The sequence below is a fragment of the Castor canadensis genome, chromosome 7 (genome assembly GCF_047511655.1).
Source record: "Castor canadensis chromosome 7, mCasCan1.hap1v2, whole genome shotgun sequence".
Lineage (NCBI taxonomy): Eukaryota > Metazoa > Chordata > Mammalia > Rodentia > Castoridae > Castor > Castor canadensis.
The window spans coordinates 40711010-40729159 of NC_133392.1; the positions used below are offsets into that span (position 1 = coordinate 40711010).

Here is an 18150-nt window from a genome sequence, read left to right on the forward strand (position 1 = left end):
CTAAGACACAGAAACTCTAAAGTGAACAAGAGTCCTTAGGCCAGAGATTATGAAAACCTGAATAGAAAGCGGCTTTTGTTTTGATTGATTTATTTTATGCCTAACAAATGAATTAAACTTATTATATAACTTCCTCTTACTTTTGTCCTTTTCAGAATTTGAGTTTGCCCCCAGGATAGAAGTCTGTAAAACTACCAGCTGGAATGCTTTGCTTCAGTGTTATAAAGGTTTTGTAGAAAAGTGTTGAAATTCTCTCATAGTATACGGAAAACGGCCCTTGAATGTCCTTTAAGGTACCTGGTCCCTTTTTGTTTTCCTAACCAAAGGCCAGGATGTTAAATAGGGCCTGGAGTCCTGGGGTAGGGTAGAACCAAACAGTTAATTTTGGTAAGAGGGAGTATAAAATGTGAGGTATACAATGTCCAAAACTTAACAGTTATGACTTCCACCATGATGGAACTCAGAGGCCAGTGGAGTGATTCTGAGTGCAAGCTTTGAAGACAGACCTCAGGTTGAATCTTGGGTAGTTTGAACATTCCTTACTTTATCTATAAAGTGAAGGGTATAATGCCTATCTAATGGAGCTGACACAAAGGTAAAATGAAATAACATGTGTATAGTACTAAATTTGGAGCTGGTAGTACCCTATTAAGGTTTACATCTGAAAGGTGCCCGCAAAGTCATGTGTTGAAAGCAGCAGTATTCAGAGGTGTAGCTTTTGGGAGGTGATTGGGTCCTGAGGACTCTAACTTTATCCATGGATAAGTTCATTAATCGGTTCAGAGCTGAATAGGGTACTGGGAGGTAGTGGGGCCTACTTGGAGGAAACAGGTCACTCAGAGGCCTTCTTCCCAGGGAAGAACCCTTCCCTGGGTTCTTTGCTTGCTCTCTTTCTGCTCCTGGTCATCATGAAATGAGCAGCTTTATTCTACCATATGTTTTCCGCCATGATGTTCTGCCTATTGCAAGCCCAGAAACAAAGGAACCAAGTAACCATGGATTGAAACTTTTGAAACCATGAGCCAAAATAAATACTTCCTCTTTGAAGTTTTTTTCTTTTTCAGGTATTTTGTCATAGAGGCAGAAGGTTGACTAACACATGCCCCTAAATAGTAACTTTGATATTATTATGATTTTGTGGCTTTCTCTCTGGCCAAGAGGTCAGAAGCTTGAGTCTAAGAGCTGGCTGGTACTTCTCTGACAAGAATGCAACACTCCAGTGTGTGCAATCCAGAAACGATCTGGTTGTGTTAAATATTCTTCATCTTCTAGTTATAAGACTGATTTTCTTGCTTGTGTAAAGATTACACCTCTCTGATGAAAATAGTGTTTCTTTCAGCTGAGTTGCCTTTATAAAGTTAGTGACTGTTATTTATGCTTTCAGTTTATTTTTTATGACTTGAGGTGTTTCTCCCTGGAGAAAGTAGAACTCATTTAACTCATTTATTCATCATTGATTTGGCTCTACCTTTGCACTAGGCTGGTTGTGTGATTTGCAGTTTGGTAATGATGGGAAAAATTGAAGTGAGAAGAAAAGATGTCTGAAGACAGTTTCTTTCCTGTGGAGTCAAACAGTTTAGTGGTAGAGAGAGACAGATAAGTAGGTAACAAGAGATTTTGAAGAGTCTGAAAAAGGGAGTTGAAGCAGGAGCGATAGATAAGTCAGGTGGGTAAGAGGGAAGAATGGAATTGGAAAGTAAAAGAAACAACATGTAAAAGATGTAAAGCCTGACTTTTTAGTGACTTACAAGAAATTTATAATATCATAAGTGGATGGGAGTGGACATAATAGACTGGTAATAAGTCTGATATTGGGCGAAGGAGATGGTCATATATATGACTGTGGCTTCTTTTGAGGACCAGTCAATCCTTAGCCAGATATGGATGTGGGTATTGAGTTTCCATGAACAGAAATTGTTTCTTTGTTTTCCTCTTGCTTCTACAGAGACAAAATAGACAAACTTCAAATGGGATACTCTAAGAGCTACAAATTATTTACCTTGAAAGAGTAATCTTTCCACTGCAGAAACAACAGTAAGCATCCATCCAGAAATCCTACAGTTTCTTTATTGTTATAATAAATCTAAATGCCTTCACAAATCTGCATTTTAAATGAAGGTAGAATGGGCAGTTCATGTTGCCATTTGTGTTTTCTCCTCCCCCCCCTTTCTCCTCCCCTTCCTCCTTTTCCTCCACCTCCTCCTCCTTCTTTTCTCTTTCTCATCCTCCTTTTCTTCCTCCTCCTCCTTCCTCCTCTTCCTCCTCTTCCCCCACCTTTTTTGTGGGACTGGGGTTTGAACTCAGGGCTTTGCCCTTGCAAAGCAGGTATTCACAAAGTAGACTTGAGCCACACCTTCAGTACATTTTGCTCTGGTTATTTTGGAGATGGGGTCTTGTGAACTGTTTTTCTAGTTTGGCCTCAATCTTGATCCTCCCAATTTCAGTCTCCTAAGTTTCTAGGATTATAGTAGCTAGTGACTGGCACCTGGCCATTTGTGTCCTTTCTTAGAAATCTTTGTCCATCCCTAAATTATGAAGACTTTCTAGTTTTTTTCTTTTATGCTTATATCTACTGTACATTCAGAGTTAGTTTTTGTGTATGGCGTGATATAAGACTCAAGATTTACTTTTTTTCATATGATTCTTCTGCTGATCTAATATGCCAGTATTATAACTTTGTGGTTACTTTGGTTATGATCTGTTGGTGTGTCTTCAGCCTTTGTTCTTTCTCTTAAAAATTATTTTGACTTTTATAGGTCCTTTGCATTTTCATAGAAATTTTAGGACAGCTTGCCATTTTCTATTAAAAAGATACTTCTGGAATTTTGGTTTTGCTGTGATTTCATTAAAAATATCAATAAACTTGGGTAGTTATTACATTTTTCAAGTCTTTCAGTCCATGAACATGGTCTTTTACTTCTTTCTGAGACTATTATTACTTTTTTCTCAGTGTGTTTTATAGTTTTTAGTCTACAAGTAATATATATATATATAGTGTTAAAGTTATTCCTAGGAATTTCACATTTCTAAGCTACTATAAAGTAGTATTTTAAGACTATGGCTTCTAATAGTTTGCCACTAATATAGACAAAATTGACTATAAAAGAAAAATTATAAATTCCAGTTGATCAAAGTTAATAGCTTCTACTTTTCAACACCAGTAAGAAAGGAATAGGTAAGCCACAGAATGGAGGAAAATATTTGCAATACATATATCTACAAAGGATTCATATCTACAACATAAAAAGAATTATTGTATCTCAGTAATAAAAAGACAGTACAACAAAATGTGGATGAAATATTTGAATTTGATGTTTCATAAGAGAAGATTTATGAATAGTTAATAATTATGTGAAAATGTTTCACACCATTAGTTACCAAGGAAATACAAAATCAAAACTATAATAAGGGGGAAGGGGAGATGTAGGAGGAAGATGAGGGGTGAATCTAATTAAGATAAATTGTAAGCACATATGTAAATGTCACAATGTGTCCCCCTACACAATTATAATATGCTAATAAAACTATAATGAGATACCATTATCCATGCACTGGGATGAAATTGAACTTCTTGCAGTACAGGGTAATTGGAATCTAATACATAATTGGCGGTATCACACAACCATCTTTAAAACAGTTCGGCAGTTTCTTCTAAAGTTAGGTACACAGTTACAAATGCTTAACAATTTTATTCCTAGATAAACATCTAGTCAAGAGAATAAAACATATGCCCATAAAATGTGTTTATTCCTAATGGTCTAAAACTAGAAACAACTTTAACCTTCATCAACAAATGAACAAATTAATCCTATCATATCCAAATACAGACTACTGTCCAGCAATAAAAGGAATCAACTACAGATACATACAGCCAACTGGATGGATCTCAAACCATTATCCCGAGGTACTAGATGTGTAGTTCAGTGGCAGAGTGCGCACTTTGCATGTGTGAGGCCTTGAGTTCCATCCTCAGCACCCCCAAGAAAAAAGTTACCATGAGCAAAATATCCAGTATTGTGTGAGTCCATTATTATGAAATTCTAATCTACATTGACAAAACTACTCTATAGTGACAGAAAGCAGATTAGTGGTAGCCTGGTGCTGGGATTGGTGAGTGTTGACTGCAAGTGAGCATGAGGGAACATTCTGTCTTGATTGTGGTGCTATAGCTATATAAATGTATACATTAGTCAGGCGTATTGCAATGTAGACTTAAAATGGGAGTGATTTCGTTATATGTGAATTATACCTCAATTTTAAGTTTCTAGCCATTTTTAGAAGTTTAATCTTTTTTAGCCAAGATTAGCCACATCAAAGGCTATTCTTATAAGGGTGTTCTCTCCCCTCTTTGGGGTTTATTCCTTTAGGAGTGCCTGGTTTAGGGGAGAAAACTTTTATCCTCATGGTGATGGTGGAGGTGATAGTTGTCATCCAGGTCCCTAGTTGTTCCCTGGGTTCTCATGAGCCTATGCAGAGTTTTTTCTGGGCATACTGCTGATCTAGACTTCATTTAAAGTGAATCTCATCTTGCTGGTGTCTAGGTATTTGTTTCTGTTACCATTGGGTACTATGCTGAATTGTCTGCTGCTGAGAACCTATGGTTTATACTCACTGTATGACCAGGATCTAGAAAATTCCCCACCTTTCTTCTTGTAGCTCTTTAGGACAGGCATGCTTTCAATCTGATTAAACACATTTGTCATAGAATTACTTTCCCCTTGGCCACGATTCTGGCTTTCATCTCTTAGTTAGCTTCTATGTCTCCATTGAGAATAAGGGAGAACTCCACAGGAGGTAAAGGACGGCCAGTGGACACAGTCTCCTGGCTTTCTCTCTGCTTGGACACATCACAGGGTACCTGATAAAGCTGTATCTTCCAATTGTTACATGACCTCCTTATTAGATCTTTCCTCTTAACTACCTAAGTTGAGGCAGAATTCTTTCTTTACTATACTGCATTCCTGCCCTTGGTCAAGACACAATGAGAGAAAGACATGTTTCTGAGTGTTTCCTAAGTGTGGAAGTCATTCTTTAAAAAGTAAGAAAAGAAAAATCCCTTCACTTTCCTCTCTGGGCCAGCTTCTACTTTCCCTTTCTATGTGGAGGAAACTTCTACAATATGGTCCATAGAATTATGGTTCCTTGCCTCTGATATATTTATTATTATTATTATTGGCAGTACTGGGGTTTGAACTCAGGGCCTCACAGTTGCTGAGGCAGGTGCTCTGATGCTTGAGCCATTCTGCCAGCCCCTCCTCTCCCCCCACCAATCAATGTATTTATTCTGGATGGGACATACCTTCTCTTTCCCTATAGCTATGTGCTTCCTGCCTTAGCCTTAGTGACAGAAGATGACCACTGAGAGAAACCAGCTTTTAGAAAAGGGCAATACATCAGGAGATATTTCAAAAATATTACCTGTAGTACAGGAATATTTTAGAAATACTGGAGAAAATGAGGGAGGTTGGTAAATTTCATGATCCTTAAGTAACAACAAAGAATGAAGTCAGTTAGAATTTACTGATAGTGCTTACTCTGCCAGGAAATATACGTAATAGGATGGACACATGCAGTCAGTATTGTGGTTTGGATATGAAGTGTCCCAGGAAAGGCTCACGTGTTGAGGCCTTGGTCTGTAACTGGAGGTGCTACTGGGAGGTGATCGGATCATGAGGACACTACTTTATTGATATATTAATCCATTAAGCACATAGTTGAATGGGCTTTTTAGGAGGTGGAGACTGGTTAGAGGAACTAGGCAGGTGTCCTTCCCACTCCTGCCTCTCCTTCTCTCTTCTCTCTCTGTCAATATCTTTCTCTCTCTCTCCCTCCTCCCACTCCTGGCAACTATGAGGTATAAAACTTTGCTTTACTACACTCTCCTTGCCATGCTGTTCTGTTTCACCACAAGCTTCAAGGCAATGGAGCCAGCTGACTATGGATTGAAAGCTCTGAAACCATGAGCCAAAGTAAACCCTTTCTTCCTGTAAGTTGTTTTTTTTCAGTTGTCACAAACACAAAAAGTTGATTTAACACAATCAATTACCTGGTTTAGAGGACAGGCATCAGTAATTCAGTTCCCTTGTTTTATAAATTAAGAAACAGTGGTAGAGAGGAAGTGACTCACACAGGCTCAGACCATTAAGTAGTGTCACTTGGACCCAGTCATCTTGATTTCTGCTCTTGGCAATTTCCTATGACACCCTTTTACCTCTTTTGTGGCTAAAAACCAATTCATAAAATAAGAGTAGTGCTAAAGGTGGAGACACTGGAAATGGCAGGGACTGAGGAAGGAAATAATGGAAAGCTAACGTTGGGAGCCTTCTAAACAATCCCTTGCAGGATCACTCTTTCCTTTTAACTAGCTGCTTACTGACTGACATAAGAAATTTGTAGGTTTAAGTGTTCACTTTGGAAAATTTCACTGAGGGATTGGAGGCGTGGCTTGCATGGTAGAGCACCTGCCTCACAAGTGTGGAGCCCTGAGTTCAAACCCTAATGCCACAAAAAAAAAAAAAAGAAAAGAAAAAGAAAGAAAGAAAAGTTCACCAAGAGCAACAGCAAAGAGTTGCCCCACAAATAGAATGCTTTATGGGGATATTTTTGAGTGTTAGGAAGGATTTTTTTGCAAATGATTGGATTTTTTTTAAAACTAGGAGGATAAAGTGAAATTGAGACTATATCCCAACTTGTGCTACAAGGAATGATCTAATGTCCTTCTAAGAAGGACATCTCAAAAATTTTTATTTTGTTTCAGAAAATTATTCTGAAGTCAAAATAAGATTCAGAATACAGTTACATTTTAGTAGTTGATGTCAAAATGCAATAAATAGAAAGCTCATTTGGTACAATGAATTGAATTACTCCCAGCACAACAATAATAATAAAGACATAAAAAAAAGTGCTATTCCACAAAACTAGGTGGTAGAGATACTTTCCTGTCTTATCTTTGGCTATGGGTAGAAGAGAAAAGTAGAAATCTTTTTTTAAAAAAAGAACTGAATTATGCTAATGCTTCCATTGTTTACAGTTTTAGGTATACTAGTGACTCAATAAAAAGATGTTTTCCTGTTGTACTTGTCTAATATCAGGCAGGTTAATACTTTACAAAAAGCTCAGGTTAATATTGTAAGGAAACAGTAAGCTGTCTCAAAGTCTCTAGGAAACTAGATTCACCTTTTATAATCCGCGCCTTTCATCTGACATACATATAAATCTATTAAATGACCTGTTTTAGGAGAAACTTGCACGCATTGTTTTGTGAACAGCAGTATACCATCAGGCTAACCTTGCAGGCACCGCCCCCCCCTTCCTCATGTCATGTTCACTCACATGAATAAATGCTTAAGCTTAGCATTGTATGAACATCTTATTGACAAAAAATGCAATTAGCAAATCAGAACCCTCCAGAGCAGATGGACAAGTGCATCACCCAATGACTGCCAGAGCTCCGTGCTATCATTTGCATTTAAGTGCAGCATTGTCAAGGGAGCCCCTTCCCAATAGTGAGCTTTGGCTTCACTATTTGTGAAAGGGGGAGACTGTCATTTATTTGTTTATTTATTTTACTTTATAAGACAGGGTCTCGCTATGTATGTAGCTCAGGTTGGCCTTAAACTCCTCCCACCTCAGCCTTCCAAGGTTGGGTTTACAGGTTGCAGCACCATACCCAGCTCTTTTTTTTGTGGCGGGGGGCGGGGGAGGCTGAAAACAGAGTTTATCTTTGGAGGTTGTGAGGATCAAGTGCAACTATTCATGAGAAGTTGTGAATAACAGTATTGCATACAAATATTTTTAGAGGGGTGGCTTTCCTTGTCCTAGAGTCCTGTGACAATGTCCCTTGTTTTATGATTCCACCCAATTTGACTCTGATTTACAACAGACTGCTGTTAATTGTGATTCACTACTGGAATACTGGGATTATTCCTTAATTTTTTTATTTGGATTTATGCAATTATATTTTTTGAGATTTCCTCACAAATTAGTTAGTTTTTTTTTTTAATATTCATTTATTCACATGTGCATACATTGTTTGGGTCATTGCTTCCCCTTAACCCCTGCCTTCTTCCTCCCTCCCCCACCCCCTTCGCTTCCAGGCAGAATCTGTTCTGCCCTTATCTCTAATTTTGTTGGAGAGAAGACAAGAGCAATAATAAGAGAGACAAAGTGTTTTTGCTAGTTGAGGTAAGGATAGCTATATAGAGAGATTCCTAGCATTGCTTCCATGTATCAATGTGCTACATCCCAAGTTAATTCATCTCTTACTGACCTTTTCACTAGTTCCTGATCCCCTTCTCATGTTGAGCTCTGTCACTTTAAGGCTCCTGTATTAGTTCCTCTATAATAGGGATATCAAATACTTTCATGTTTTGGGTTTCTTACCTATCCCTATACCTCCCGTGTGTGCTCTCCCCTTGTCATGTGACCCAAGTCCAACTACACTGCTGCACTTGCTGTAGATCTAAAGTCCACATATGAGGGAGAACATAGATTTTTGGTCTTCATTTTAAATGGAAATGTCAAAGAGCAGATACTCAATTAAAACAATTGAAAGGGAATCAACTAGGTTTAGCAGAGGCAAAGTAAAAATTAAGGACGCTTAACATTTTTGTAAAGAAATGGAACATTTTCTTTGTTTTTTCTTTTTTGATTGTTCTGCTGGGGGTACATTGTGGCACTAACAAAAGTTCTGACAATATATCATACTTGAATTCACCCCCTCCATCATTCTCCTTTGGAACATTTTATTTTGCCAGGGGCTTATTGCTTACGGTGTGTCTTTTGCTGAATAATCATTTCATTATCTGTGTGTAGTATCACTAAATAATATGGTCATTTTTATTTCTTGAGAAACCATACAAAAGAGACTTTTTGGGGCTGACAGAATGGCTCAAGTGGTAGAGAACCTGCCTAGAAAGGATGAGATCCTGAGTTCAAACTTCAGCACCAGAAGAAAAAGAGAGATGTTTTGTGCTCACATTTGCACTATAGAAGTAGACCGGAAATACATATTTAAGAAAAAAGTGTGTATATATGTATATATAATATGTGCTTATGTATGATATATGTATATATGTATGTACATTATATGTATAGTTATACTTAATATAGTTTTGGAGAGGAATAACAAGTTAATTATACCAGTCCAACTATATTCCTTTTTGCATGTTTTGCATACTCTTTGTGACATTAACAGCCAAACAACTTTTTAAAAGTTACATATAGTTTCCCTCACAAGTTACATACAATTTTGGAGTCCTCTTCTTGCTGTAACATTGTACTATAAACATTTCCATATTGCAATATTATCTTCCTAGTTATAATTTTAAATTATTATATACTATCCTACTTGTTTAATGAATTATAATTTCCTAAACACATATATATTACTCATATTTCTGTCACTATAACAAAATACCTGAGATAACAATTTCATAAGGAAGAAAGGTTTATTTTGGCTCATGGTTTCAGAGGTTTTAGTCCATAGTGGTTTGTCCCTATTGTTTTGGGCCTATGGTGGCACAAGAGACATCATGGTAGGAATATGTTTTGGAGGAGGACTAATCATCTCTTGGCAGCTGGGGAGCCAAAAGAGAGTCAGGAAGGGGCTGTAGTACCACTGTCCTCTTCAATGACCTAACTTCCTTCCTCTAGGCTTCTCTTTCTAAAGATTCCACTACCTCCCAAAAGCACCGTGCTGAAGACCAAGACCTCAACACATGAGCCATTAGGGGACATTGAAGATCCAAACTATAGCACCTTCCTATTTGTTGACCACTTAATTTGTTTCTGCATTCTGTATTACTTAAAATGCAGCTGTTATGTTTTGCTCATGATGTTTACCTTCTTGTTGTTTTCTTGGGATAGTTTTTCAGAAATGGGATTGCTGTTCAAGTGTGAAAATCTTTCCAGTTCTTGACCTATAATAGTATGTTGCTTTCCAAAAGGACTTGTTGCATAGCACTTCCTGTCTCAGCACTCATTTATTACAACCAACAGCACCAGTTGAGGATGGTTCTTATACTGCACATTGATGGGTAGGTGGATTTATAATCTTACACAGGAAAGCAGCTTAACTTTAGGGGTTATTAAATGGAAAAATCTAAGAAGAGATGAGGGCTATGCCAAGGCAGAGCTTTTTAAGTTTTGTTCACTTGTATAATCTGTTATCATTTCCTGATACTTGGCAGCTCATTGTGTTCAATTAGTGACTTAGTGTTTTGTGCATTTTCTATGCAGGTCTACATAAAATCTTGAATGCTAGACCAACTGGAACTGAGAGAGAAAAAAATATGCATACCACAATTATAATATAAGGCCTACCACAAATGTGGCTCACATGTGACTGCTCAAAAACACCGCTTTATAATAACACAATACAGGAAGAAGTTCAAAATCTCATTGCTTTCAGGGGCCTGCAAGTGTTGTCCATGAATGAAACAGGGCAGGACAGGACAGTCCAGGCCATTAGGGACAGGGTGAAGTTAGAGTAAAGGTCTTATCCAAATGGTTACCCTATATTTGGCCCTGACTCGTGGCTGCTACCAGGGAATGTACTCTCCGAATCTTTAGAACTTTTATTTTTCAAGAGAATTACGCTTTAGATAAATTAGATATTTGTATGTGGCAATAACTAATATGATCATTGACTACTTTACAAATTAGTAAACATTGTTGCAGGTATAACAAATGTACTGAAGTTTGATTTGCTCACTACTACCAATTTGTGACAGCTTTCATTTGACTCTACCTTCAATTCAGTGATGTATGAAGTGATTGTATTTTTTTTTTTTTGTACAAAGGGGCTAAAGTTCAGAAATTTTTTTTTCCAGAATTTATTTAATGCCTTGCCAATATGATGTAGGCTTCACTAAGACAGGGCAATTGTCCATTTTCTTCACTGCTCATAACCCAGCTCCTAGAATAATGCTGGGTGCATGTTAGACAATAAATATTTATTGAGTGATGAATCGATGAATCAGGTTAAATCACATGTAAAATAATATCCATATTTTTGTGCCAAATATTCCTCATGTTTTATCATTTTAATTCATACATTTTGTGAGAGTTAATACATTATTTTATAGAAGAGTAAACTGAAGGTCAGAGAAATGATGTAAGTTACCTGAGTTCTTATAACTCATAAGGTAGAGACATAAGAGCAGAACCCAGATCTTCTTTGGATTCTTAGTTCTTTTCACTCTTCCACATTGCCACTCTGCTACCATACTCATGAATATTGATGTCTCTTCTGAAATTTTGGCATTTTATTCTGCAGACCAATTCATCACCTCTTCCTAAGTTTGAAGTGTACTTCTATACAAGCAGTTCTGCAGCTTGACCACGGTGGCAGAGATCTGCTATGACATGTGAGGTCCTTCTGTGATAGAGGATGGTGCTGGTACTGGCAGGCAAGTCTTCAAAGCTTCAAGGCCAACAGGATGTCACCTTGCCACATTCTGAGCGCTTCACTTTGGAAAAGCAGCAAAGTGAAGCCCTGTCATGGTCTAATCTCTCAAGGTGTTAGTGAAACCCTTGAGTTTATATGCATAGTAGTTGCTATGGTTTGGACTTGATGTTCCCCAAAGATCTACATGCTAAAGACTCGGTGCCCAGCTGGTGGTACTCTTGAGAGGTGGTAGAGCTTTTAAGAGGTGGGGCCTAGTGGAAGGTCTTCATGTGATTTGGTGCATGCCCTGGAAGAGTATTTTGGGACTCTGGTCTCCTTCTCTCTTTACTTCCTGGCCATGTGATGAACAGTTTTGTTCTGTAATTCATTTCTTCCATGATGTTTTGCTCCCTCCCTGCTAAACCAGAGACCGAAAAGTATGTATTCACATAGTCACGGTCTTGAACATCCAAAACGCTGAGCAAAAATAAGCCTTTTCTCATTATAAGTTGATTACATCAAATGTTTGTTACAGTGACTAACTCAGTAGTTGACATTAGTAACTCACATTTTGGAGTCTGATATGGTTTAGTGTAATATCCTCAAAGGGAAAGAGAACTAACTGTATATTCCCATATATGGGATCAGATAAGTTGTAATCATAAACAAAACACAAAAAGAAAGGCACAAATTCCAAAACCAAAACATCGTGTAACAAACTATATAAGTACTTGAAATCACTTCAAAACCATGTAATGCCCTAGAACAGAAGTCTATAAACTTTCTCTGCAAAATACCAGATAGCAAATATTTTAGGCTTTGAGGGCCACACATTCTCTGTTGGAAGTGTTCAAGCTACCAAAGACAAATGTAAATAAATGGACATGGTGTATGCCAGTAAAATTTTATTTACTAAAAGAGGCAGTGGCCACCTTTTGCTTGAGAGCTATGGTTTACCAATCCCTACTCTACAGAAGAGGCAAATTACCTTATAAAAAGGTAACAACTTGGTAGAGTTGCTAGCTCACAATGTATGTGTAAATTCTTGGTTTTTTTTGGCTTCACTCAATGTTTCTTAGATGCCAAGGTTTTAGTGGTGTGCTAGTAAGTGTTTAATGACAGGTAAAATAAAAGTTTTGTTGTGTAGTTTGCCACTGCATGATTTCTGTGGTGTAAATACTCCTATCACAGCCAATTTCATGTCATCAACATGGCTGAATGTGGCCTAGGGTGACAAGCAGTTGGAGTGGCTCTAACACACTGCTGTCTGAGGATGTAGATCTTTCTGGATTCTTTGGGCAGAAGTAACAGAAATCTCAGCTAGCTCTAATAACAGGTAAAATGCCCTGTTATGTAACAGGCAAGATAGTTGGCAGTCCAGACTTGATGAATTCAGAATCTCAGGAACTTCGTTAAGTCTCTGGTTCTTTTCATTGTTCTGTTGTTGCTGGCCTTGGCTGGTTGACTTTATCCTCAGGCTAGCTTTCTTCATAGTTAAGAGGTGGCTGCTATGGTTCCCGGTATCATGTCCAAATTCAAAATGTTTACAGGAAGAAGAGGATTTTCCCTCAGAGTTCATTGGCTAGAATCACTTCACTTACAGGTGTTAGTGAGTTTGTCACTCACGAACAGGAAGGGGGGACCAATCATAACTCAATCCTGGAACAATGGATTGGGCCAGCCTTTCCTGATGCCCATGACCCCTGCAAAGAGAGCCCATAGATACCTGAACAAAACCAGGATTAGGATAGAATAGAGGACAGGATGAACTATTGATTTTGAGTGGACAGCTGACTCTGTCTGCTACAATCAGTCATGTATATGACAGCTAAACTACAACTACGCTGGTCTTTTAGGTAAGAATCTTCCTCTGACTGTTCAATATGAGGGATGACAGTAGTAGATTATTAAGGATACTTGTCCATGACATGAAATTTTATTTTCAAGGGACATATCCTGAAACACCAGTGTGTTGCAGATTCTTCGGGAGACTGGTTTTGCTCTGAAATCAGAGATAATTCTATGGCTGATGAGGTCAGTAATCGATGGGCATGTTTCAGTGAAATGGCAATGACGTCCTTTAAAGGAATGTATTGTTACCTGCCTTGGGTTGCACCTCATGTCACCCTTTGGGTATGCTATGAACAAGAGTTATATGTGTAGGATTACACAAAAATGTTTACGAATTTTTACAAAGGAAAAAGGAAATGTGGAGGAAGAATTACAGGACATTCATTAGAAAAGGTAGCCTTGTAATCAGATCAAGGCACATATCCTGTTTCTGGTGTTTAGTAGTATTAATAATAATTGGGCAAATTACTTAATCTCTCTAGCCTGAGTGTCTTTATCTGTTACATAGGGGTATCAAGATCTACCTTCTATGGTTGTTGCAAGGATTAAATGAGGTAGTGTCTCTAATGTCACTTGCTAGTGACTTGGCCTACAGAGAGTGCTTGGAGAAAGGTAGCTCTGTATCATCACTGTTGTCACTGAGCCCCAAACAAAGATTTTTTATTCGGTCCGAGGCCAGTGATTGTCAATATTATCACTTCCAATAATTATTTCATTTTCTCAAATTAGTAGATTTAGTGTTTATATCAATACTGGTCTTCCAATACTTCTGATGGATTTATAATAATCTTCAGTTGTCCACTTGCTCTCCCTTGTCAGGAGACATTCACAGAATTGCTAATAAGATGAAGAAGGAGGCCCTTGGCTTCAAAGTGAACCACCTTAAGTGGCATTTGTGGGAAGCATGGTTGTTGCTTTGGTTTCATTACTTTCTTTCTGTGGAGGCTGCCTTAAGTCCTACGGGTTGCCTACAGTTCCCTGACAAGTGCTCCTGACCACAGGCAATGTGGCAATGATATGGCAGTTTGCTTCTTTAAGGCCAGTGAAAGAGCAAGAGTAATACCTAGCAAGACTGAGTCTTATATAACCTGGCACAATCGTGGATATGTCATATTCTGTTGGTTAAAAGCAATTGTCTTATCCACACTAGATGGGAGAGGTTACATGGAGATGTGAGCAACAGGAGCTGGGGCCCGAAGGGTAACTTCAAATCTGCCTATTATAAAGAGCTTTGTGTGTTTTGCTCACCACTGAATTCCTAGTGACTAGAAAGAATGCCTAACAAATATTAGGCATTGAATAAGTACTTGTAGTTGATTGAATTATTGTTACAGATACTACTTTCTTGAGCTATGTGTGAGCTAATTTCTCCCAAGTCCCATGGTTTACCCTTTAGCTTCATGAATTATATGTTTGCTATACATAAATGCTGTATTTTAATTTAGAAAAATTAACAAATTTTTGTCTTGTTTTATTACTTTATATGTCAGAGACCTTGTCTTCTCTAGAGATCAAATAAATGTTTGTTTATATATTCATCTAGACTTCTTTTTTGGCTATATTCGGGCTTGAACTCAGGGCTTATACTTGAGCCACTCTATCAGCCCTTCTTTTGTGAAGGGATTCTTTGAGATAGGGGCACAAGAAAGATTTACTCAGGGTGACTTCAAACCATGATCCTCCTGATCTCTGCCTTCTGAATAGCTAGGATTACAAGTGTGAGCCACCGGTGCCAAGCTAGACTTTTTTTTTCAGTACTGGAAATGGAACCAGGGCCTTGTGCATGCTCTGGGCAAGCACTTTAGCACTGAGTCACACTATTTTTTTTTTCACCTAGATTTTTAATGTCTTCTCTTTTTATAATTATCTCTGATCTACCTGGGAGGTCAAGCACTAAATGGAAAGTTGTAATGTGATTAATGAGTGATATTTTCTTCCTCTACTGATCTTTGCTACTTTATTTAGGTTATATGAAAATATTGCGTGTTTACCAGCTTTTGGGCTATTCTGTTTATTTGTCATTTTCTTTTTGCTTCAATCACCTATTTAAAAAATTAGAGCATTCTTAAAAATGTCAAAGTTCCTGCCAGACTTTGACCCTATACCGATTAGGAGATGGTCTAAGCTACTGGAACATAGAAACTCCAAAATGTAGAGGCTCAAATAAAATTGAAGCTTATTTATCTTTTGTGTGACAGGGTAGAGCTGTGGATGTACAGTGCTGGAGGGACAGCTCTTACAGTTATCTGGGGACCCGGGATTCTTCTGTAAGCTCTATCAGTTTGCCCTATTATGATGTTCAAGTACATGTAGTTGGAGCTGCCTCATCTCAATGTACATGTTCCAGTCTGTTTGAAAGGGGGTGTCAGAAGTCCTGGGAAATCACCTTTGCCTTTGAAATGGCACCCAGTTTAGGTGAAAGTGTTGCTACCTTTACCCTCAATGGAGGAAAAGTGAAATGATATCAAACTTGGTAGATATTAATTTGGCTAAAATTTAAGAGGTTCTATTATTTAAAAAAAAGAAAGGATGTAGTTATCAAGGGTAAGCAATAGTCTTTGCCCTGATACAGTATTCATAGTTACCAATAATTATATTAAATAGGAAAGTAATAATTATTTCTTACTAAGTGAAAAAAGTCCACGTTTGGACATGGCAACAAAATGAAAACATGTCCCTATTTTTGGTTGTAGATGGACCATGACCTACGTGCCAGGTAGCATTCTATGCCAACTTTGAATGCCAAAAGGAAGTCACTGGGCAGCAGACTTTTCCAAGATCATAACTTGCTGTTGGAATAAGTTGAAAAAAGAAGAAAAAAGGAATTGAAACCATGGCAAAAGTAAATAAATCTCGGTCAGCCTCCCCTCCTGATGGTGGCTGGGGCTGGATGATTGTGGCTGGTTGTTTCCTTGTTACCATCTGTACCCGGGCGGTCACCAGGTAGGTGAGAGTTTCTTCATTTGTTATGATGACCTGGTTTATCTTTTCTTCAATATCTGAAAATATACTTCTGAGAATGTATGTGTATATTTCCTTTGCAAGCTCCAGTTCTTATGAGTCTGATCTCTTCCATAAGATCTGATGTATATTAGGGCATTTAGGAGTGTTTGGATATTTTTGGACCAAATCTTATGTCTATTCCAGCCATTTTTTCATGAGTAACTCAAAGAGATGTGAGAACATATGATACATGCTTCTTTTCACCTTTCATCTTCTACCTATAATTAATATGAAATAGTCAAACCTATCATATATGAAATACCATGGAAAGTATCCTGATTTGTTCATTAGAGGAGGAATTTGTTCTATAATATTTTCAAAATAAATCAGTTTTTGCGGGATTTTAAAGAATTGCTAAATGAAGGTAAGTTTTCATAAGCTGACGTGACTCCAGGGATTAGTAAGGTAATTTCTGCAAGTCTATCATATTAAAGCTAATTCTTATTTAAGATAAATCTATTTTTTTTGTCAGTACTGGGGTTTGAACTCAGGGCCTCACACTTGCTAGGCAGGTGCTCTTAGCAGTTGAGCCATTCCACCAGTCCCTAAGATAAGTCTTATTCATTAAGATTTTATAGTGGAAACAGAGCTAATTGGATGTGTGATTCATTATTCACAAACTGAAAAAATACTAAGATAAGAGATTGTAATATGTAACATGTGTCTTTAAATCTAAGGATAAGGAATATTATGCTAAGTAATAAAAGCCAAATTATAAAGTTTATAATAAATTTGTGAATATGAAGTTAATCTTAAACAGGGGTATGCTCTATATTCATCCCAGAGAGGAAAAACCTGTAACTTCAAAGTAATCCTTAAAAACCCTTTGGCTGACCAAGTGCTAAGCCATTGAAGCTTTAAACCTAGAATTAGATTCTTTAGATTAGTTTTGCATTTTGGCTGTGGAGCCTTGAGTTTTATGTTGAAGAAGAGGAACATAAAAACAGGGTTGTTTCATTCTCGATGGCTCACTTCTTCCTCTCTTTTATGATGTTGAATATGCTTAAGTTAGTGTGAAGCTCATTTGTTTCATTTATATTTGGAATACTTGAAATCTGCATATGCTAACTGTTTCCTCTCAGGTGCTTTCACTCAAATAGAATTCTGTTTGTCTTCTCTGATAACAAATTCTTAACAATACAAGAAAGTAAGTTATATTAGTAGCTTTATTTGGTTTCATCAATAAAGGCATTGCTATCCATACACCAACAAAGACATAATGTAGGATAGAAGCAGGATGTTTGTCTTTGCTGCACTAAGGTTTGTTGCTTACGTGTCATAATGAACAGTAGATTTGTTTAAAATATCACTGATGTTGAGTCTGATTTTTCTCCTGTCTGTGGATCTTGTGTTCTGGGTGTAAGGAGGTTGTGGAATTAGAAGGAATCTCTTTCATCTTGGTTCTTACATGGAGAAGCTTCCAACATTTCCATGAAAAGGAAGTTCTGGGAGTGGGCTTGGAGTTTATATGGACTTATGCTGGAATCTTCTGGGTAGTTGAGTTTTCATGATGAAGCTGCATTCTTGAAGATACTTTTTCTTATCACATTGTCTCCTGTAAGCCTAGTGATTTAAGCAGGATCTACTTATTCGATTAGAACACTGCTGTTAAGGAAGGTTAAGTGAATTATCTATGTGTTTTGTCTAGTTGAACAGATATAAACTGGAATCATAGTCTTTTTTAAACTTCTCTTCCTGTTTATTTACCATTGCTCACACAGTCATAATCTACTGACTCTTAAAACACATACACATTTATGCAGAAACCACTAATGTTCTTTTTAACATGTAGCTAAATAACTTACTGCTCTGTCCTCATACATATGCTACTCTTCTACCTGTCCCCGCACTACACACCACACACACACACACACACACACACACACACTCTCTCTCCCTTTCTCTCT

General features: G+C 37.6%; 1 protein-coding gene across 2 annotated transcripts in view; it reads left to right on the forward strand.

Annotated features, from left to right (window-relative positions):
• Slc16a12 (solute carrier family 16 member 12) overlaps positions 1-18150 on the forward strand; it is an 84234-nt gene that overhangs the window by 45994 nt on the left and 20090 nt on the right. The window contains exons 5-9 of one of the 2 annotated variants that reach the window (XM_074078802.1): positions 156-293; positions 1946-2034; positions 9868-10037; positions 11279-11411; positions 15934-16183. In XM_074078802.1, the coding sequence (XP_073934903.1) occupies positions 16074-16183 (110 nt within the window). In that variant the 5' untranslated portion in view covers positions 156-293; positions 1946-2034; positions 9868-10037; positions 11279-11411; positions 15934-16073. The remainder of the gene's footprint in view (positions 1-155; positions 294-1945; positions 2035-9867; positions 10038-11278; positions 11412-15933; positions 16184-18150) is intronic. The other variant, XM_020177762.2, reaches the window with a different exon arrangement.